The sequence below is a fragment of the Opisthocomus hoazin genome, chromosome 2 (assembly GCF_030867145.1).
Source record: "Opisthocomus hoazin isolate bOpiHoa1 chromosome 2, bOpiHoa1.hap1, whole genome shotgun sequence".
Lineage (NCBI taxonomy): Eukaryota > Metazoa > Chordata > Aves > Opisthocomiformes > Opisthocomidae > Opisthocomus > Opisthocomus hoazin.
Window position 1 is genome coordinate 4,503,674 of NC_134415.1, and position 24,604 is coordinate 4,528,277.

The window sequence follows — 24,604 nt, forward strand, 5'->3', positions numbered from 1 at the left end:
CATTTCAGAGCTTTATTTTTATACTCCTAATGTATAATTTCAAAACACACTGATAATAATCTGTATTCTTTTGCCTTTACTATGAATGCTGTCAACCTGCCCTTCTCCTTACAAAACAAGTTCATATACTTTGCCATAATACAGCTGTCACACATTCTTTTTTTTATGTATGCTAGGTCCAGGAACAAATTTGGAGAGTAACATCTCCTGCCAGCACTGTGATATACACTTTCTTCTGGCCAGTGAAATGACAGATGCTACGTTAATTTGATTGACTGAACTCATGTCCAGAAATATCTCAATTTTTATGCCGTGCTGTTCTGCTTTAGACATGGATGTATGTGTAAGAACGCACTGAACGCCAAGCTGATCTCGTTCACCGAGGTGAAACAGGCATACTTCAACAAAAACATTACTTTATGACTGATCCAATGGCTATCACTTCGTAAAGTATAAAAGAAGACACTTCTGAATGCATGAAAATACATCATTTTACAGAGTCTAACTCTGAACTTTTGCAGATAGTATATATTTGGCTGAATTTCTGTATAAGATCTCAATGGGCATTTTGAGTTCACAGTAACCAGACCTTTCAACTCACTAGTTCTATGCTAAAACTGTTGTAAATAATCCAGTTTAAGAGAACACTGCAGTTCAAAGACAAGTAATTTCTAAAGACAGTCAATGACTTTGAATGAGATGTAAAAACACTCTTAACTTCAGTTTACACATAGCTCTTGCACAGATATTCAGAGACTTTCAATATCGAACGGCTGCATTTGGGCTGCTGAATAACCTGCCTGTATTCAAGCTTCCTGTTGACAGTGAAGGAGAATATTGGCTACCTCAGTGTCCTCTCAAATGCAGCATTCTAACATATATGACTCCAAAGGTTAGGCAATGGAGGACAAATCACAGAATACATATTTGATTTCATAGAATCATAGAATCATAGAATGGTTTGGTTGGAAGGGACCTTAAAGATCATCTGGTTCCAATCCCCCTGCCATGAGTAGGGACATTTTCCACCAGACCAGGGTGCTCAGAGCTCCATCCAGCCTGGCCTTGAACACTGCCAGGGAGGGGGCAGCCACAGCTTCTCCAGGCAACCTGTGCCAGTGCATCACCACCCTCATTGGGAAGAATTCCTTCCTAATATCTCATCTAAATCTGCCCTCTTTCAGTTTACAGCCATTCCCCCTTGTCCTATCACTACACACCCTTGTGAAAAATCCCTCTCCATCCTTCCTGTCGGCCTCTTCAGGCACTGGCAGCTGCTCTAAGGTCACCCCGGAGCTTTCTCTTCTCCAGGCTGAACAGCCCCAACTCCCTCTGCCTGTCCTCATAGGAGAGATGCTCCAGCCCTCAGATCATCTTTGTGGCCCTCCTCTGGACCCACTCCAACACATCCATGTCCTTCCTATGTTGGGGGCTCCAAAGCTGGATGCAAGACTCCAGATGGGGTCTGACGAGAGCGGAGTAAAGGGGCAGAATCCCCTCCCTCGCCCTGCTGGCCACGCTTCTCTTGATGAGTCCAGGGTACAGTTGGCTTTCTAGGCTGCAAGCGCACATTGCCGGCTCTTGTTGAGCTTCTCATCCACCAGTACCCTCAAGTCCTTCTCTTCAGGGCTGCTCTTGTGCCACTCTCCGCCCAGCCTGTACTTGTGTTTTGGATTTATACTATCAAAGAACTTTATTCTTCAGAAGGTAACTGAAAAGAAAACATAAAGGGTAGTGCATGCATCCCATACCACAGCTTTCACAGACTCACCCAATGTTTAAGGTTGAAAGGCACCTCTGGAGGTCATGTTGTCCAACTTGTCTGCTCACCTAGAGTCAGTTGCCAAGGACCACGACCAAACAGGTTTTGAATATCTCCAGGGTGCAAAGCTCCACAACTTCACTGGGCATTTTGTGCCAGTGCTCAGTAACTGGAAATGGTTTCCAGAATTAGTTGTTCCATCACCTTCCCTGGGACCAAGGTGAGGCTGACCAATCCACAGTTTCCTGGGATCTCCTTCTTGCCCTTTTTGAAGGTAGACGTGACATTTACTTTCCTTCAGTTCTCAGGCACCTCTCCTGATCACCATGATCTTTCAAAGATAATTGAGAGTGGGCTCACAATGACATCAGCCATCGGGGAGCTGAAGGCAGGCTTTAAAGAAGACAGAGCTAGATTCTTTTCAGTGATACCCAGTGACAGGACAAGAGGCAATGGGCAAAAATTAAAATACAGGATGCTCTATCTGAACATCGGAAAACATATTTTCACTGTGAGAGTGACAGAGCACTGGCACAGGCTGCCCAGAAAGGTTGTAGAATCTCCTTCCTTCGAGATATTCAAAAGCCATCTGGACATGGTCGTGGACCACCAGCTGTAGGTGACACTGCTTGAGCAGGGGAGTTAGACAAGCTGACCTCCAAAGGTGTCTTCCAACTGCAATCACTATGTGATTCTGTGATTAAGCAGAAAAGGCATTATTGTAACTTCAGGCAAGACTTTCTTTCAAATATCTTAGACAGAAATAAAAATGAAGCATGATACGTTTCATCTGTCTGCTGTTCCCCTTCACGGTCAGATGTGGCACTGCAAGATTTTGTGCTCTGTTAGACTCCTACCAAATATTATTTATTGTGTAGAGTAGATCTTTCCCACAACTCAGCCTCAATCACATTTTTGTTGTCTCTGCCAGAGTCCCAGTGCATTGTTTGTGAATTTCAGAGTCCCCCCAAAAATACACTCCCTTCTCAGTGCCTTTTCTCATTGTCACGTATGGACAACGTTTGTAGAAACATTTGAAGAAAAAGTTTCTTTTTATTCTTATACTTGTAAGATACAACGGCATCCCGTGAAAGAATTTTCCTCATAAGAAAAATAAAATTCACACATCCTCAGTCCCTGCTGAATATACCTTCAGCATCACCATTCTTCCTTACGTAGAGCACTGGCCATCAGGACCAGTTCCCAGTGTTTAAGGCCTTATTCTCAGGGCCGGAAAAAGCTGACTTCCTCAATGCGGTGTTGCTTCTCCACAGAAGAGTCTCCCAATAAATCACCGCAAACAACTTCCTTTCAAAAGAATTTGACTCCTTCGCATCTGCGACCAATAACTCCATTACTCCACCTTTAAATGGGTGCATAAGACCTGGCAGGATTCCAAGGCTCTCACTCATCTTTTCTCTGCTGTACCACAGCAATATAAAGCAATGTCTGAGTCACAGGACAGTGCCACTTCTCCTTGTGCCAGCATGGCCACAGCAATAACGTTCCGGATTGTATTTTCTTCATTGTTTTCCTGTTCAACTTCTCCGTTACAATCAGGATCTATGTTCTATTACAATATAGCTGCTTCCCCACCCCCTCAAAATCCTGCTCTAAAAAGACATTTTATAAAACTAATTCCAATTAGACTTTCCACAGAATCCAGCAGAAACTTTGATATGCAATCTAATAACTCCAGATATCTCCAAGTATCACAGCAATGGAAAAAAGCTGATTAAAAATCCCAGAATAAATAGATAGATATTATGTGTATCATTTCAGCTTACTCTAGGAGCTCTCATTTCAGGCTTCTTGTTTTTTCTCTCCTTTTTTTTTTTTAAGTAGCAACAGGTGGTGATCAAACTTATTTTGGATACTGCAGGCTTTAAGTGGCCAGCTGGCTTGCTGTCGAGTCTCCTAAGAATGCTTTTCTGGTCAGAGCTTTTCAGGGGTTACCATGGCAAACATCTGGTAATTGCATGGGACAGCAAACAGCCAAGATTTCCCTATGTTCTTCATTGTACAGCTTTTAGTCTACATTCCAAAATATGTATCGTATGTTGCAAACAACTTGCAGAATATTAGAAAAAAATGTAATGTTTTCTGCCTTTTGTAAAAAAGATACCAGAGTGGTGCATGTCTTCATAGATCAGGGAATACTCTCACAAATAAGTCTATTTTGTTCTACTTGCTGCATTAAAAAAAAAAAAAAAATCTTGACTACAAACCAAAGTTTTCATTTTTTTAACCACTTTTCCTTGTATTCTATTACTTTGTCCCAGTGCTCTGGTATTTGTTCAGAGACCCTTCAGTACCAGCAGACCCACTGAGGCTCTGCGAAATTCAAGTACATGTTGACAGTAGTAGTAGCTACCTTAGCTGTTCTGTACACATGGGTTTCATTTTAAACACACGCCAAACCCTTCACATAAGAGCTCAGCATGTTTTCACCAACAGCATCCAGCAGGGACCACGTGTTCCCCACCCTGTATACTTTCATGCATCCCCAGTTCTAAACTTGGAGGAACTCCAGCCACTGCTTTATCCCTTTTTCCCTCAGAACCCAGACAACAAGATTCAAAGCTCCAAGGAAAAAAAAAGATGGCACATCATGGGATCCTCACGTTCAGAAGAGACCAAGAAGTAATCAAATTGTGACTATGTGTGTATGTGTATATTGCTTAGGATAATATCGAGCAGTCAGTTCACAGTGGAGAAGCAAACTGAAAAGGATCTGAAAATTGAAGGGCCATTCATTCAAACTGCATGTCTGACCCTAAGGCTCTCAAAATGTAATTGTTAGAAAAATGTATGAGATGAGTTCCATGTGGCTGCAGGAATTCCACTAAAATATGTTGCCAGGGACGTGTATGATCTAGTTGCACAGGATCATACTACTAGTTGGAGATTTTACCTTAATGTCTAAAACTATCTTGATACAATTGGCAAATCTTTTCAGAGGCTGAAAGAGGGTGAAATTGATTTTCCCTGGGATCGTGCATCAAAGCATTATCATGCATCTGAGTACTCTGCAGAAGAAATTCCGTATGTCCAAGCAGTCCAATATTCTTCAAGTATCTTCACTGTGGTCCAATAAGCACCCGCTGCCTTCTCTCCAGAAAGACATGAGGAATGACTGTTTCAGCAGCAAACAGCATTGGAGCAGCTGAACTTCTATTCCTCAGCTGTTCAGTGGGTCAGAGGCAGGCTGCTCCTGCCACCACGGGTGTTACCGTGGTCGTGGTGGGGAGCTCCTCCCAACACCTTGCCCCTGCCACTCTCATTACCTGCAATAGTAATCTAGCAGCCACAACATCTACCTCCCCACACCTACCACAGTAGCAGCCCAGACCTCTAAGTAGGGCAGTAATAACTCTTCCCTGCTCTCCCCACCTCTGGGTGGGTAACGAGCACATCTGACCACATACCACAACTGTCCCATTTCTTCCCTTTAAATTAATTCCCAGTTTCAGCTGTTATTGCCCATCCTGCTCTCTTACTCAACTTTACATCAGCTGCCCCAGTAAGTTTCCTGTTTCTGGCTCATGTTCATCTTAATGTCCACCAGGACCCCCAGGTCATTTTCTGCAAAGCTGCTTTCCAGCTAGTCACCCCCCTGCCCCCTAAATATATCAGTGCCTGGGGGTTCCACTTGGTGCCAAGGTGACTTTGCACTCCTCTTTGCTGAACTTCATGAGGGTCCTGCCAGCCCATTTCTGCAGATTTTTGAGGTCTGTCTGGATGGCAGCACAGCCCTCCAGTGTATCAGACACTCATCCCATTTTTGTGTCACCAGCAAATTTGTTACACTCTGCCTCGTCACCCAGATAGTTAATGAAGATGTTGAACAGGATGGAACCAGTACTGATCCCTGGGGTACACTGCTAATTACTGGCCTCCAGCTAGGATTCATGCCTCTGATGACCAACCTCTGAGGTTCCCATTCAGACAGTTTTCAACCCTCCTCACTCTCTGCTCATCCAACTTCTCTATGAGGATGTTACGGAAGACTGTGGAAAACCTTACCAAAGTCACAGTAGACAACATCCACTGCTCTCCCTTCATTTACCAAGCCAGTCATTTTATCACAGATGTTTTTCACATTGGTCAAGCATGACTTCCCCTTGGTGAATCCGTGCTGACTACTCCTGATTAATCCATTGTCACTTATGTGCCTGGAAATAGTTTCCAGGATTAGCGGCTCCATCACCTTCCCAGGGATCGAGGTGAGGCTGCCCAGCCTGTAGTTCCCTGGGTCCTTCTTCTTGGCTTTTCTGCAGGGCCTTTTCCTCAGAAATTTATAGAAACTATGTCTTCCTTGTCAGCTAGAGATAGGAACAATTACTGAATAGATGTTGTAAGGCAACATATAAAAAATACCCAAGCAGCAGCTACAAAGACAACTTGTGCCTTGCTTCTGCCAAACACTGCATCTTAGATTAAGAAGTCTCCTGTTCATGCAGGTGTTCTTTCTTCAGCCACTTTTCACTGATGACCAAGGAAGGTCCACATCTGTGCCTAAAAGCTCTGCAGATCTAAAATTTGCCTTGAGGAAGGAAAGCTTACACTACTTCACATTCTAGAACCTCTCTTAGGAAAGTGACTCTGGAATGAATCACGCAAGAAAAACAGCAAACTGCTGCACAAATCTGGACGGCTGATTTTTCTCACTGTCAGCCAGTCATGAAGATGTGGGTATTCATGTAACTTTGGCAGTGAATGTAAGCTGGTGTTACAACTCAGTGTTTAGTCAATATTCTAAAGGCATTTAACAAAGTGAAGAGGGCAACACTCTGAACTGATAGTTTCCTCCTAACATAATGAATGAAAGAAACTTCCTTTCTCCTGGATATGTTAATGCACAGAATTATCTAATCTACCAGTGGGAGGAGATGAGAAATTGAAAGGATCCAGACTGGTAAAACAGAATTAAAAACTGTCATGTGAAATTTAAGTGATATATGAACATATTAAATCAGCTGGTATTTAGTCTAGTCTGCCATTTTGGGTTGTTATGGTTTTAATCTGTAAGGGAAAGGAATTTTCCTTGGTTGCTAAGTTTCTACACTCTTTCAATACATTGGTTTTACAGCACTGGAGTGCCGAAATATATCTGACTCTCACTGCCCTATATGTTCATGAACATAGTCACTAAAAACAGGCAGAATTGGCACATGAGGAAGCTTAGGGTATCGGAATTTTCTAATATGTAGCCTGGGTGATCTGTAGGACTCACCAACTTGTGTCATTCCAATCCAGACTTTCCTGAAAGATTAAAACTAAGTGGTGGAGACAACAAGTACAGATCCCTATGAATCATTGCTAGGTTCCTGACTTCAGCAGGAGTTGTGATGTCTTAAAAATGCATTCAATAGAGAGACAGCAGAAGGAGGTAGAATGGTAAAGTTTCTTCTGTCTAATGGAAAATTAAAAGTCTACAATGTTTCATGATAAAGAACACTTAAACTCTTTCAGAAAATATAAACATTCATCAGCCTTTTGTACCTCCTGATCATTAAATGTTTGTCTGACTCTTGGTAATCCTGAAGCTGGTAACTGTAATGTTCTTCTCATTCAGATTCCCATTGCACCTGAGTCTAACTCCTGCGTTCACCACTGCCACCTTGGACCCAGCAGAAAGTGTTTTTACTTGTTCTCCAAGTAGCCATTCTTTTAGACAAGATAGATAGAATTAAATTGCTCTTCACAATGTCTTGGAAGTTGGTCAAAGGTCATTATCTTACCCTAATGCATGTACTCCTAAAGCCTCATAATTATTTTCCTAACTTGGAAGAAGAGTAGCCTGAGTTGGTTCTCCTTCCAAAAAGATCTGTTCTCATTGGTTCTTTATTCATAACTCTGCTTTGTAGATTGTCTGGAGCTTTTCTTAGCTACAGTTATAAATAAGGAGAATGCAGAAGTATAAAAATATTCAAACTCTTCATATGAAACTTTACAAATCCATGCATTTCAAAGCAAATGAAGAAGGAGTCTGAGTAAATCCAAAAGTCACTAGCAGTGTCCAAGATTCCATCATTCATTGGCAAGATGAACCTGGCTGTGTGAGGTTGGCTGACAACATCAGAAAGTTAAAATGCCTCTTCTTGTACCACCTTCAGAGGAACCCATCAGGCTTTCTGGCACTCTCCGAGGCAATCTCAGAATGTCTCCAGTTCACCGATAGTGAAGGAGACAGATTCGCAGCTTTATCCAGTAAGGATGATGAAAATGGAAGTTGCAAAATACTCTCACCAACTTCAAGAACTAAAGAAAAGATAAGTTAAATGAATCTTCACTGGAAAAAAATGCAGCTTGACACTACAGACTGAATGGAAAAAATGCTTGTGGAACTCAGAGAAAAAAAAATTAATGTGTTCAAAACCTATAAAGCTGCAGGCCAGGATAACATGCCTGAAGATTTACTCTAAGCAGAGATCAAAAAAAGAACCTGAGCGTCCTGCTATGACTCCTCAGTCAATTATGAGAAAATGAATGCATGTCATAAGAATAAAAAAAGGAACCATCATCAAAGAAATTGAATAAAGAAACAACTAAGAGTTCCAGGGAAATCGTGCAGAGTTACTCTGAAAATTATTTTCCATGCTTTCAGCTGCAGCTTTCAGGAGCACCATGCTGGAGATCCTTTCCCTTATTTAATCAGAATTTCATACTTTACTGTATTATTAAAGAAAGTAACAATGGATAGAACTCATTGAGGGCAACAAGCAGATTAAATAAAAGCAGAACAGTTTTCACTGTGGATGTCTAGGGCAAATATTTAGAGCAAAACCATCGAAAAATAAAGTTGAGATCTTGCAGTTAGTGTCATTATCCACAACACTGCAAAGAGTATAAATGAGAAGGTGGACTTACCTTTGCTATATTTCAAGAACACTGGGCAAAGATTTCACTAAACAAACCCTATTCTGAAAAACCCAAAGAAGAAACAAAGAGGTTATTCCAGAGGGACCATTCACAACACAGTAATGGCTGATGCACCAACTTTACAAATCAACAGCTTGGAGAGATTAAAGGTACTGGCCCACCATAACATTGTTTAGGAACTGAGCTCTCTTGTAAGCACCCAACAGAGCAAGGGATGGACTGGATTTGATTGGACAAGACCTATGGACAAAAAAAAGAAGCAAAAGTTTTCAGCCTCTGTAACTGTATAGTAGAGCTAACACTTCAGTGGAGACTTGTTCCAAGTTCAGACAGAGCTTTCCAAACTCAGCCATTTCAGATTTATTTATGTGAAAAACACCTGGTGAACACATTAGGAAAAAGTGAACAGTTTTCTTCCTTATGAGAACTCAAGAATAGATTTTAAAATACAGAAGACTCAATCTCTGGGCTGAGCAATGAGAGAAAATCTCATTTTTAAGAATTGGGTTTTTTTCCTTGAAAGTTGCTAGCAAGTGAAAAATAGTTATTTATTTTCTCTATTTCTTCTCCACAACAGTTACTACTATTGACCACTGCGTAAGGTGTAACTAACACTCACGTATACGTTATACCTAATAAGCACCCTTAAAATATGTGTCATTAAGGACTTGAATTACTTTTTTGAAGTTTGGCTAATAGAACTCCGTGGACACTAGAACACACTGATGTTGCCAAATTAAATATACAGCAAGAACATACATAAATTATTCCCCTCTTCCCAGGACATATTCATTTAATTGATTGCCCAGATTTTACACTTTAACTGTTTTACCATTCACCTGCTCTACTTATATTGGTATTTAGAAACAGAGAGACAGATAAGTGACCTGTGAAAAGCTTTCTACTTTTTCATTACTCTTCAGCGACACGGTTTGAGCAGCTTATTAGAAAAACATAAGAAGGTAACAGATTCCAACCCCAGCGCTCTCCAGTTTCATTACTTTCTGACATTCAGCGCGGGTAACACAGCAGTGCTTTTGGGAAGAACGTATGTGCCCCCTGTAGGTTTAGTGTGTGCTTACCACAGAAAGGTGGAAATAAATGAAAGGCTCATTAAGCATCTCCTAAACAGAAAACTCAGTACTACAAAAATTCTGTTACATCTTTCCATAAATATATGTTTGCATACACACAAAGCAAATATGAAATTACTCTTTAAAACTTTAACATGCCCCTGTCCAAACCCCTTTTCTTTTAAACACAATTCTTTCAGCTTGCACTAGAGAGATTGTCCCAAATCTTTCCCTTCCTGAGCAACGTTCCCTCCCTGCCACTCTCTCCCTTTGTCCCACACCTTTCCCAAGTACAACACTGAAAGGTTTTTAGAAAAAGTGCAGCATTTTACTCTGAGTTTATGATAAAGTATTACGCAAATTATAGCACCACATACATGATTTGTAAAAATGTTGTTACAGTTACATTTGTATATTAAGAGCCGGATCACAAATTTTACCTCCTTTCACAATAATGACACACTGTTTTGGAAACACCATTAGCATTTGGTTCAATATACCATTTTATATACACAATTAGATCTACAAAGGTAGACAAACATGGGTGATAAATCTTGGCCATTTAGTGACTTCCACATAACTAACTACAACTGAAGAACCAGCATTTTGCCTGGTCTCTTAAAATTAGTAAGTTCCCATTAGCCTTTAATTTTCTTTTTTAAAGGCCCGACTGTAGATCTGATTCCACATCCAAATTTCTACTGGTGTATCACAGCAAGTAGGACAATTCCGAATGAAGACAAAGCACGGCTTTTTATTCCGAGGTGCCTAATCCAGCCTTACCTCAGTGTTCTTAAATCCCACAGTTTGATGCCATCACCTGCAGCTGTAGTCTTGAAAGGGCTGTAAGCTTCGGGTTGCTGAGTGCTGAAGGATGACCCCTGTAAAATATGAAATCAGTTTCAGATCAGGGCAGGGAACGGGACGGATCAAAGAGTAGTCCAATATTTAATTACAAGCTCTGTGTAGCACTGGGTTAACTGGGCACGCTTTCCATTGACTTCAGTGGCAATTGCATTCACTCATAACTGGACTGATTTTGGCTTTGCATCTTTAAATAATTAAAGCCAGTCTATCTTTAAACCTCTGATTTTTCAACATCCACACTGGCAAATCTTTGCCTTTTTGCTGGCTGCAAAAATCCTTCTTCAGGGAACTAAATATAAACAGTTAAAACTCCTTCTTTCCCTTCCCCACCATTCACATTCTTGATTTGGCTGAATATATCACAGAAACCTCAAGGCCATTTCTCACAATCTGTGCTCGACTGCCAGGAATCTTCTCTTCGTTACGAAAACTGGCGTATAGCTGAAAAATGCTCTAGGATTTAGTCCATACATTCCCCAGACAGCAAGGCAAAGTGGGGCACTTGGCATTAAAAGAGCGATTACAGGAGATCTCACTTTGCTTTAAGCAGGTTTCTTTTCTAAACTAAGGATTACCACCGCCTGCTCCAACAGGTGAACTAAAATGCACTGTGCAAGATTTCCCAACACATTCCACACATTCTCACATTCACTGTGTATAACTATCAAAAAAGAGTAACTGTAAAAGAGACAGTAGTTGCCCAAAGGACAGCATTCACTAAATAGGCACCCTTTCTTTTTGTGTTTTTGAAACTTTTACTCACCGTCCCTTTCCTCAGTCAGCAATGATCACATAGTCCAATACAAACAGTTCTATAGACATATACACATTGACTTCATGTACTACTCCTTTATTTTATAATACACTAACAGTCATACAGGCAAGATGAAACGTAATCCCTTTGTTCCTTCCCTGCCCTGACATTTTGACAGTAATATACTTTACTAATATAGAGTTATATTTGCATGTTCAAACTAGATTTGTTACTGAAGATTGCTATAGAAGACAGGAAAATATATACTAGTTGGGATAATATGCAAACTGAATTTAATTCATCTCTTTGCGGTTTTGTAGTCCATTAATTTATCATAATCTATAAATAATGAGACTCTAATGCAAAAAGTAGCATATTCCAACACACTCTTCAAACAATATTTTTCATTTGACAAAAAAATTGCTTGCCTATGGCCTATCATCTGCCTCATCCATCACTGTAATCTCTTCTCAGCTTCTCTCTAGACCACCTAAAATTTGGCCATAAAATTTGGACGTAGTCAACAGAATCCCTACCTCGTTCACTAATTCCGTATCAACACCATTGATACAATTCAAACAGTGCAGCTGGCTTATGCTGAAGTCATCGATCAATAGATGTCTCAGAAAACACTCGACACCTTCCAGGCAAGCACACACCTTCAAATAGGTTTGTCACTATGGCCAGGGATAAGTTCACTGACTGAAGCTTCTGAGCTTCCTAGTACACTTTTCAGCCTTCACATCACGTGCATTTACAGAATCATAGAATGGTATGGGTTGGAGGCGACCTTGGAGGTCATCTGGTTCCAATCCCCCTGCCCTGAGCAGGGACATCTTCCACCAGACCAGGTTGCTCAGAGCTCCATCCAACCTGGCCTTGAACCCTGCCAGGGAGGGGGCAGCCACAGCTTCTCTGGGCAACCTGTGCCAGTGTTTCATCTCCCTCATGGGGAAGAATTCCTTCCTAATATCTAACCTAAATCTGCCCTCTTTTAGTTTACAGCCATTCCCCCTTATCCTGTCACTACACACCCTTGTGAAAAGTCCCTCTCCATCCTTTCTGTCGGCCCCTTCAGGTCCTGGAAGCCTGTTCACCTTCAGCACACCATTACTGGACCAAAGCTTCATCACACTGGTAACTGCCACTGCAACAAGGGATGTTCTATACTCTACTAAATGTAAAGTGATGGTTCTGACCACCCACAGTCATTAGAGAATTTGGGGGGAGGGTGTACTCAGTGATTTTAGCCAGTATATTTTGGGCAGATTTCAAGAGGAGCAACTACAAAGAATTCTACTCTGGCTTCATTGCAATTACTGCGTATTTTGGTAAGCAAAACAAAGGTTTCTTGATTCTTCAGACAGAAGACTTTTACAACAGTTTCATTTAACAGGCCATAGAGAGAGATATTCAAAATTAGACAAGAGAGTAAGGCAACCCGTTCTTACATTCAGCTGACAGATAAATGATTGAATGCTCCTCTGAACATTCCCTATAGCGCATTCTAAATTTCTGTAGTGTCATGCAGATAATCTGTATCTTTACAGAAACACTGATTTAGCAGCAGCTTATATACATATACAAGTAATATGACAAGTTTATTTAATTTTCACTCCCAGTCTATGCTTCTTGATTAATAAGTCATACAGACATAGCAATACTTTTATCTTTTAAATGTATTTTCACCTTTAGAGTAGTAAAAATCTAAAATGAAACAGGAATTACAGACACCCATTAAAATGTGTGTCCCACCCCACCATATTCTAAGAGATTTAGTTTGTAACAGTCAGTGCAACAAAATCTTTTATATGAATATACATATATATAAATATTTGCAATATTTCCTGCTAAACTCTTCTGGAGGAAGATTCTGAATATTGTTCTATTATACATCAGACAATGTCTGCTGTGAAGAGAATGTATTCCGAATGATATAAGCTTAATCAAGTACCCTGCAGGCTGAGACGAATGTCACGCATTGCAAATTCATGCAAGCAATCTCTAGAACAGACCAAAGGAACAATTTAAAATCAAAGTCATCACATTGCAAATTATACATATTTGCTTACAGCTGCTGCTGTCCAAAACCAGAAATAACAGAATGTCATGCTGTTCACCTGTATTTCCGGAATATCCTATATATTAAATAATTTGCAAACAGGTTTCTCCCACACTTAATCAGAACATATCTTCCCTAGTGGTTTACAAGACCTTCTAGACAGATTTTCTTTTTTTTATTTAAAGAAAAAATCTCCCAGTCCTTCCCACTTACTACTGTCCAGGCAGCATCACAAAACAGTCTTGGCACATGGGAACTGATTTGTGCTAATGCGCATTCAGTCCACAGCACGAGACTAGAGCTCGTCCAAAGGAAAGCCTTCACAATTTTGTTGTGTAGGCACTGGGTCTTCAGCATCAACTGTTTCACTCCACAGATTTGCTTCTATTGAACCACCTTCATCACCAGGTAACCTCGGATACCAACATGTTTCACACTTTAAATAGGATTTAATTTACACACAGCATTCTGCGTATTTTTATAAGTCTATAAAATATTTCAGCATATTGTTTAATGTAAATTCAATGAGTTATATTTACTCTAACAGCTTTAAACTATACAGCTGTAACAAAATGGTTGATGTGTAGTTTTCCTTTTGACTTATCTAAAGTATTAATTTTATATAACTGAAAAAATAGAGAACCTTGATCTATAATTTAAAAAATAAAGGTCAATTTTCTTTGCTATACCACATTCCTCTAGGTTTTCTCCCAAGTGAATACTTACCCACAGCTTTAAAGTTTTTCCTGATCAAATAACCTGAAGCCACTAAGCTGACCAAGCAAAAAGAAAAGCCAGAATTTTAAGCCTATGTGTGTTACAAATAGTACTGAAAGAGGTAGCATGATTTTAAGTGTTTTACCAGATCATATCTCTCAGGCAAACCCACAAAGACTTCTACAAAAGTAATAATATGAAACTGTTTTAAACCCACAGAAGCAAGGACTTTCCAACTGGGAATGAAGAACCATACTCCACAAACGCAACGCAGTAAGCATTCCAGCATGTACGGTACCACCAGACCTCCAAACATTCAAATCCATCTTCAAGTAAAAAGAGTAAGGATGAGGATTTTTAAGTCATCTGTTCCATTGCAGTACTGAGCAATTTTTTTTTTTTTTTTTTGGTTGCTGTTTCTGAAGTTTCAGAATAAATCGGATGGCTTCAGATTTGACTTCAGAGGAGAAGAGCTGCATGAGGAACAGTTCCTGCTGAACTACAGTATTACGGTCTGACACAAGTACAGCAAAGGGTGGTATACACTCCCCTAATAGCAAGCGTGGTCAGTCCTTCTCACTGCTCCCTGCTTTCCACTAGAGAAGAAACGACACTTGGGTGCCTTTATCACACAGACTTATGACCTGCCCATCCTCCCTAACACAAAAAAAATCTATCGATCGCAATCACCTATATTTTTAGCCTCCAGTTCCTTTGTTGATGGAGCTGTAGTGGTTCTACAAATAAAATTCCATAAAGTAGATACCTTATTTTGGCAGATCTGATGGACTGATCTGGTATGAACTTCTGGTATCACTGCTGTGCTGCAGCCTGCATTGAGGTCAAAAACTTCCAATGCTCGGTTGCTGCCAGCCATAAGTACAATATCTGTACAGTTCTCTGTTAAAGTTAAACTGATCTAAAGGAACAAAAGCATATAGATAAAGATAGATAAATAGATATCAAGACTTTGTTGTATTTAGCGCTCTATGAGCAGCACCAAAAATCTCACAACTGTAAAATATTTATGTCCAAGGCTGAAGTTCAATACCGCAAAAACTTCAGCATTTTTACTCTAGTAGAAAAAGAATCTAAAAGAAAAAGAAAGTAAAGAATCAAATGCTAACTACTTTAACTGAAGTTATTTCCATGTCATTAAGCCCAAAGAACTCTAAAGAAAATAAGAACTACAAAGGATACACGAGTAGAAATCATTTACTGCTGAAAGGATGGTAATCTCCGTTGTTGAAGTCATGGGAAATTTCTGTACCAATTTGCAAACACTTCTCTCTTTGTATCTGCAAAAAATATCAAATGAATGCTAGCGTTAATGAAATAGGTCATGATTTGTGGCCACCAGTAAACTCCCATTGGAGTCACTGAGCAAATCAAAATGCTTTCTTCCATTATTAGAAATTAAAGTTACAGACCTTTTGACTGATTGCTGAACTCTATTAAAAAACTTGGTAACGAAACCCATTTGAATGAAATGAAACATGATATTTATATACATAAAATAGATATTCCATCAACACAAAACACTAAAATAATCCTCTATGTATATTGAATATGCTGAAAAGAAAATAAAAATCCGCCAAGTACCTATGATCAAAAAGCATAAATACCACTAGTTTCACTATAATATTTAATGTGCTGATCACAGGGGCAATAAAAAGAAATTGAGGAGAAAACAGGGAGCAAACAAAGAATAATTTCCACTTAGATGGGAACAGAACACTGTTCTGATCACATGGGCTGATCACACACTACCAGAGAAATTTGGCTTCCCAACATACACTGGACTCTTCAAGGTCCTGTGGGACATCTGCCAGCTCCATGCAGATGTTGCAGACATGCCAAGCCCTCTAAAATAGCTTCAGACTTATTTATATCACACAACACCGAACTGTGCTGTGATTCAATCCGATTAGATCTTTCTGTTCACTGAAATATATCAGCACAAACAACATGGATCTGATTGGTAATCCACTGAAGTCAACAGAAAACATTCCTCCATGGATATGGATATGCATATGGATATGTGGGGCAAGAAGAGTGTGATTTCCATAGAAGAAGTCACCTACAGAATACAGAATTGTTAAGAACTGTACTGGGTCTGGCTGGGGTGGAGTTAATTTTCTCCATCGTCGCTTGTGTGGTGCTGTGTTTTAACATCTGTGACCAAAACAGTGCTGATACCACACCGGGGTTTTAGCTATTGCTGAACACTGTCTGCACAGTGAGTAGGCTGGAGGAGTGCAAGAGGTCAGATGGGGACATAGCCACAACCACTTACCTGAATTATCTACAGAGATATTTTATAACGTATAACACCAAGCTCAGCAATAAAACTGGAGGGGAGGAGTTTTTTTTAAATTAGCCATTGCTTGGACAGCGGCTGGTAGGAGCTAGTGAGCAATTACTTTCATATCACTTGGGTTATTTTTCTTTTTTCTTCACTTATTAAATGGTCTTTATCTCTTCCCACAAGTTTTCCTAATCTTTGCCCTTCCAGTTCTCACCCCCATCCCACCGGGGGATCGTGAGTGAGCAACTGGGTGAGGGCTTAGCTGCCAGTGAAGGTCAACACAACACAACAACTCCACATTTCTACATTCTATTCCAAATACAGGCACTTCTATGCAGCAAAATAATCCCAGTGCAACTGTAAGTCTTATGCTTCCATTTTAGCATGTCTGCCTGATGACAACACAAAAGTCCACGTGTGACACACTTGTAGGAATAATTACTATTTCTTTCCAACAATGTTAAAAGTTTGCAAAACTGACATCATTTGACAGAAGCAATACGTTCAGCAGCTGGATCGGTTCAAAAGAAAAATGGTTAATGACTTGCTTTTTCCTTTCTTTGTCATTCTCAAACAACGATTTGCTGAGTTTTTCCAGGCAGACATTAGAGCTACTTCAGCAGTGATGGTGAAGCAGAAGGTAAAATGCAGGGTTTTGCAATTTAATCCAAAAAGGTTTGTGGTTTCCAACATATTTTGTCCCAGTAAACTACAAAAATAAAATGCTGTAGACTTCAGGAACAACTCATTTATCTCCATTTTTTGGGTAAAGATATCCAAGCTAACTCTAAATAACCTGACTGAGGTAACAGGAACAATCCAGTGAAGGCAGCACGAAGCTTCCTCTGCTCTCATTTACCCTGCTGAAAGGGGCGTAGTGAAACAATTGGATTGCTCCCAAATGCAGGACCAATTGTTCCAAGTGAGCTGAAGTATCTCTCTTCTACAGTGCAGTCTCCTACACAAATAAACACCTCACAGGGTGTTTCCCAGACAGAATTTCACCTAGAAAGCAAATCTTCAACCATCACGGTAAACTGAGGTTCATCAAACACAAGTTAGGACAAAACTGAACCAAAGTAACAGAGAAAAAAAAAAAATAGAACAAGAGTACTCATTAGCAAAAAAAGGAATTTTCTTATATTTAAGACGTTATATTTTTTGGATACAATGCATTTGCCACTTGTCCTATACACATTCAGTTCAAAGTGCAAGCCAACTAAAATTCAGCCAGGCATTGTGGAAACACTGAGCTGGGCACTGTGCATTAGTTCTTGTCTCAGAGATTAAATTGGGGTTACATTTTTATTGCTTTAACAATACCTCCACAAACTAAGAATCAACAGGCAACAGAGCAGGCAAGTGAGCAGATTGTGGAAGAAAGGTATTACGTAATTCCAACAGACACAAGACAGAAACTTAAATGCCACTCATTTGTAATACAGAACAGGATTTGAGAATAAAACTTTATGTTGAAACGTAAGCAAAAGAGCACATTCTACATTGCAATTTCAAATAATCTCCTGATTGCTATAGAAAAGATTGTTATATAACTTACAAAGCGCTTGTAGAGGAATAAATCAGAGGAATTAATCTAGTAATGGTTAGAAGGTGTCGTAATATCTATCAAGATAAAGGTGTGAAGAGCACACAACGGAAAAGCTTTTTAGATATTAGAAAGATATTACAACTTATCTGTAAGCAGTCATATTTAAAAACATAGCTGTGCTTTTGTCTGCAGAAAATCAACAGACTTCTCTCAATATAACAAGGGTTATGTTGTAAGTAAAAAAAGAAGATAAAAACAAATAAGATAAGAAATCTTCAGAAGGAAAGAAAAAAAAATATTTTCCCATCGGAAGCAAATTCTGTAAATAAAATTATATAAAATTAGATAAAGAGTTCCATCTCAGGTCTGGCCGCTTTCCATAGATAAATTTGACAGTCTGCCGTTAGCAAAGCTAATTCCTTTGTTGTGGGGTTTCCAATGTGAATGAACTGTCACAGGCAGTAGCGAAGTTGTTTTCAGCTATTACAAAACACCACAAGCCCTAGAAAATGCTGACCAGAAGAAGGCCAGGCGCGTGAAGTGAATATAGGCAAAAATATATATTCGTGTTGATATACTCAAAACCACAAGTCTGTCCTCCTTTACCGCCTGCAGTCATTAGAATTCTGACAACAGTGTAAATGACTAATCTGCAATCTCTTCTGTCCCACATACTTCAGGGATGTAATCATTTGTGGGGAATACATTTACAGTATATAGTTATTTTCAGGAAACTGATATATCTTTAGAAATAAAATATAAAACCAGATTCTAAGGTACAACCACTTCCTGCAATGATTGCAGAGAGTGGTGTGTCGGCTTTCCAGCAGAGTTGAAGTACTTTGCTGGAAGCATTTTTCAGGAGATTGAGATAAAGTACAAACATTTGGATGACAGACAAAAAATTTCAATGTATGGAAGTATGTTACTGTGCTAAAACCAGAAGATGAACAGGCACCTGAAAAAACCCTCCCAAAACCCAGAAAAAACAGCTTGATGCAGATCTGACATTTAAAATATGAAGGTAAATGGCTGCACACGACAAAGTCAAAACTAAGTGACAGACCACAAACATCATCAGCATCACAGATCCTAAGGTGTCAGGCTATTAAAAACATTTTTATACGCACAGTAAAAATTTATCTTCCAACTGTTCTCCTATTATACATTTTCAGACATGGCCTTGAGTTCAGTACAAGCAGAGAATCAGTTACATGGAAAGGAAAAAAATCACTTCATCTTCTGGAACACTTAGAATTTATCATAACTGAAAAATCTTCTCTCTTCCACTACAGAGGAGGGTGGATGTCATTCACTGACCCCATGTAATGAATCTTTGACATAGAAAAGATAAGCACAGGAAAATTTCAAGCATTTAGACATGGTTGCTCTTAAAAAGTTGTTAGAATTCACCTTACAACTTCTGATCTAGTTTCCATTCTGTTTCTGATAAAAAACAGTGTTTAACTTCTTTGATCTAACGGCTAAAGCTTGAAGAAACCAAGCTTAGAATATTCTTATTATCATACTGCTGAATCACACCTGTGTAGCCCATTTACTTACGAAGTTTAAACTGGCTTAAAGTGGTTTGCATGAAAATAATTCTCCTATTAAACATTACCCTTCCAGAAGTCCCAAAATGAACACTTTCTTATGTCTCCTTAGCCTGCTAAATTTTAAACCTGCTTAGCGTGGCCCTTTCTCTCTCCATCGATACCATGTTCTGGTATAGTTTCCCATTTCATCAGAGCAGATATTTTATCATTACTACCCTCACTGTATGTATGATTACTACAACCAGTTGCTAAATACAATGGCTTTAAAAGGCACTTTTTCTGTGAATGGAACACAATTTTCTGCTTTTTAAACTCCTTTCAAATTGCTCACGCTGGTCTTTAAAACAACCCATAAAACTATAAGACTGAGATAACAACTCCTAGATGTTTTGTTCCGCTCAAATTTTTAGGTGAATTAAAAGTAATTATTTAAAAAATAAATAAACTGAGAAGCAAACAGTTACACTGCATACCAGCATGCACAAGTGCTGATAAGATGGGAATTCAATATTTAGTAATTTTGGAGATTGCAAAGAAAATTGTTTAGGTTGTGAATCATATTGAGATTAATTACAGAAGCAGAAGTCAGGAAATCTCTATGCTATTCCCAGAACTGCAATAAATCTCCTTGATGATTAGGATGTATTTAAATAAGCCAATAAGGAATATAGCATTCTTTTTTATTTCTCCTTTGCAGTTTCATCTTTAAAAATGAGCCAATATTTAACCATTTAACCAAGTTGTGGTGGCGCTTAGTTAATTAATCCTCATGGGGAGCTCTCTGAGAAACCTGCACAGAGAAACTGTGATATGATTTGTCATTGTACTGTGTTCACCTCTGAAATACAGTAGCAAGCTATCGGTGAGCCAGGCTGCACTGCCATGTCCTTCTAATTAAGGGTATCAAGCATGCTTTGGGGTCAGATCAAGTGTCTGCTTGAATTAGTTCCATTCAAGCGTTCCTCCAGACTTGACTCAGAAGGCACAATGAGACTTATGAGAAACTAAAGGAATGATGCAGAGTTCCATGAAAGAAAGAAATGCTGGGAAATGAACTGGAGGGAATCCACAAGAAAATGTCAAAGCAAATTAATCTTTCATACCTTTTATTCTAGATACAGATAACAAGGCCTCAGACTGGCTTGTGGGTTTGTTGTAATGTCTACAACTGTGCATTTGGTATTTTGGCATTACCCCAGAGAGTCTAATTGCATATTTTTGAGTCAGTGTTAATGCATCAAGACATACTGAGAGCATGGCAAGAACAAACTTCTGCCATAAGCACAACCCTACATACATACTTGAACAGCTTTAAACCAGGGTATTGTCTGCTTCTAACAAGGCAACTGGAAAGACACAGAACGCAGTAAAGTTCCCTGCCCAAGTCTTTGAAAAACTGCTGGAGTGGGTTCTACAGTTAAGTTCCACACTACCTTTAGTTTCTAAACTAACTAGCTTACAGTTAGTTCAGATAACTTTTCCACAACAGTAACCGAGGTATGGATTTTCTTCAGGTTACCGGACACCTCCCTCTGGGAAGCATGGCTATTTGTTACAAAAAAAAAAAAAAAGCTACCTAGAGCCACCACATTATATATTACAATAAAAGTTCCCTATTAAAGCCTAAGCCCCCACAAATAGAAGGAAAACATATTTATAACTAAATCTTAAAAGTGAAAAACAATCAGAATGGGGAAGGATCTAAAAGACCAGAATATTGTTTTCCATCTTCATTCCTTTCCATCACATATACAAAAGAAATTCCCCTTCCTTTCCTCTTTGACCATCTTTACACTGTAGTTCACGCACAAAACATTCAGAGTAATTACTAACCTGACCGAAAGCTCTCACTCCAACTGCCACTTTCACACTGTCAACATCTGGCCTTTCTGTTTTTTAAGCTTTCATTCCGTTGTGAATACTCCCAAGGAGAAAAATCTCTACGTGCATGCAGCTGCTGATCTAGAATGGCCCGTTCCGAGATAGAAAATCATGGCCCTGGAAGAAACTTCTGTTATAAGCTTAGTCAGTTATTAACACATTCATCCGTTATGTACGACGTATTAGTTAACCAATAAATTATTTCCTGGAGTAACTGTCACAGTTTTTGCTAACTGAAAAGTTTGATGTCAGGTTCCACCATTCTGTAGTCTTCAAAGCTGCATCCATACAGAAATTAACATACATAAAAAGAATCCATAGTCTAAAAGACCGCACATCAAAACAGTACTTCCATGTCCACTGTTAAAAGAATAGTTTTTCTGAATTTATTTTGACAGATTGAAGCTTTCTAAGGACATTTACTCCATAACCCAAGATTATTAAAGAAATGATTACTCAAAAATATGGTTTGGAACTAAGATTTCTGTACACTTTTGTACCTTGTTCAGACTACTGTGTGAGCTTTACCATCAGGTTTTCAGTGCTGTGATATGCAGGCTTCCGGTATTGCAGACAATAACTACTTCAACTAGAGTAGCATTCCTAGTAACCTTATGAAAATCATTTTGGCTCAAATTTCAAAGTATGTGGGTAATATCCCTTTAAATTATAATAATAATAATTAATACTAATATATAGTTTAAAGGAGTGATATAATTTGACATTTTTACTCTTCTTGTCTTCTGCATGACCATTTCAAGTTTCAGGGAAGTTCCACCTATCAGCTTCATGCCTCACTCCAGAAAAACACTCCTATTCAAAAACGTATTTAAGCCTGGACTTAGTATGTTTTTCTGTGCAGTGGCAAAACTACCAAGGAATTCGGCCAGTTTTCCCACCTGTTGGGACGCAGCCCAATACTATTAAATATCATGAGCAGACTGAACACACCATTCACAAGATCAACTAATGGACTTCAGTGTTGTCAGCTTAACTCTGTTTGCCCTTCCACTCAAAATCTAAAGTCAGAATACCAGAGAAAGAAAAATATCTCTTCAAGGCGTTTCTAAATGCTATTGTGTCTAAAGATATACATATATGCATGCATATATAAATATATATATTTTTTTGAATGTTATAAAGTCTCCTTTACACAAATACTGCTCAAAACCAGCAAGAGCAAATGAAGAGCAGAGATACTTAGTAAAAGGATACAAGGACAGTTTTAGCTCTAACTGTAAACTAAAAGAACAGGAAAGGTATATCAGACATTTAATAAAAGAACTGATTCTAAGTCGGAAAGAAGGAGCTATGTAATGATAAACAGAATAGTATTAGTAGAAAGTGCATTAAAGACGCCTAACAATGAAGAAACACAGGAACAAACCAGAATAATAAGAAAAGTAATTAGATACAATATCATAGTTGGGAAGTCAGTGAAAATTATGAAAGTGACATATTTCCACTTGACAGCAAAGGAACAAAACAATCACAGCATGTTGGAGTCTCTGAAAGAAAAAGTATATAGAATATTCCCCCAAGAGAAAGATTTGCAATAGCTACTCAAACATAACTTAAGACATTAATGCACACTGAGGTGTAAACAGGCAGCAGGTAAAGCTCAGATGGTCCCAGTTGCTAACAGTAATAGTAAAACAGTATTTGCAGCAGTTAAGGTATGCACCATAAAAAAATATTTGATTTTTTTTTCTGTTACGCCAGAACAAAGATATTTTTACCACTATTAGCTTTTCCTATTTGTTCAATTTTTTTCCTCTGTAATATTCTTGTCCCCCAACCCACCTCACCACCCACAAAATCCCAGGTCAAAGAGTACAGGTACCTTCACTGGGCTGTTAATGAGAAATTGTACTCACCGTTTGAGGTCATCCTTGGTTGTGTCTAGACGTAAACTTAATAGATGAAACTCAGCTCCACAACACAGCAATATAAATGCATCTATAAAATAAAACTGTGCCAAGCGCACAGCCTTATGGAACTTTTCTTTGCCCTGAAATGCAAAGAAAATTATTAAGAATGGAGTCTAAGATAATGAATAATTTTTGTCTGAGATTCCTTGTGTTAAGGCGTAGTTTCCCTGCTATCCTGATCATACGCCAGGAGGTGAACCCACTGTGTCGTGGCCATTCCTATTTTTGACATCTATTAATCTCCAAATAAAGTTTTCGTTCTACTTTAATTAGTTGGCAGTAATGTTAATAGTATCTGTAGTCAATTGCATCTAATACAATCTCTCTTCATACTCTAAACTGCCATTTGAATTGGGGATCAGACTATAAAGTCAAGCCAAGCTGAGCCAATGAAAACAGAATATAAAGAGCAGACAATAAAATCAAAACTTCCAGACATGCCCGCCACTTTTATCTACCAAGGTTGGGTTTTTGCTTTTCATGAATGATGATGATAAAAGCCTAGTCTGAAGTCAATGGAGACCACCCAGCTCAGAGCGTCAGCTGGAATCACCACCCTCCAGGAGCTCTGAAAATCAGGCTGCACGTTCCTTCGTCAGAGCTGTTCAAACGGAAGCAGATGCAAGTGCAAACCAGCGTCCTTTGCGAACCAGACTGCCAGAAGCGTCTAATTACCAGAATTAGGGCAGGTTCATTATTGCAGACTGACCAGACCCTTAAAGTTCTGTCTTCTGATGCAGAAACCAACCACTTCTTGTCGTGACTCCAGCTAACAGAATTAACTGCACCATCATGACCTAATAAAAATAATAACAGAAATAGCATAAAGCTCATTTCTTGCATTTATACAATTGTCCAGAGTTAATCACATTGTTTTAACATAATTATACACAACATTAAAATACATTTTAAATACAGGCTTCAAATGATTGGATTAAAACTGGTAACAGTAAACCAGTTATTGATGTTTTCTTCCACCAAAAACTATGGAAAAATGTCTCTCGTTAATAATCAGGCAATGATAATTCTGATTCTATTTTTTCCAAGTTGTTGGAAAAGCATTTTCAAGAGAGATCCTTGAAATTCAGTTTAAGCAAAGATACAGTATTACTCAAAAAGAGAATCTGAGTATTATATTATAATGAAATTTTATATTAAACATGATCTGGAAATCACTTAAGACCTTGCAAATAGTTGCAATCCTGCTTCAGCAGGAGGGTTGGACTAGATGACCCACAGAGGTCCCTTCCAACCCCTAC

The 24,604-nt window shown here is 38.9% G+C and overlaps 1 protein-coding gene across 1 annotated transcript in view; it reads right to left on the bottom strand.

The window, feature by feature from the left end:
- WDR27 (WD repeat domain 27) overlaps positions 1 to 24,604 on the bottom strand; it is a 58,743-nt gene that overhangs the window by 29,283 nt on the left and 4,856 nt on the right. The window contains 5 exon segments of the mRNA XM_075445411.1: positions 10,504 to 10,601; positions 14,887 to 15,008; positions 15,321 to 15,418; positions 23,292 to 23,425; positions 24,021 to 24,142. Of these exon segments, the coding sequence (XP_075301526.1) occupies positions 10,504 to 10,601; positions 14,887 to 15,008; positions 15,321 to 15,418; positions 23,292 to 23,425; positions 24,021 to 24,142 (574 nt within the window).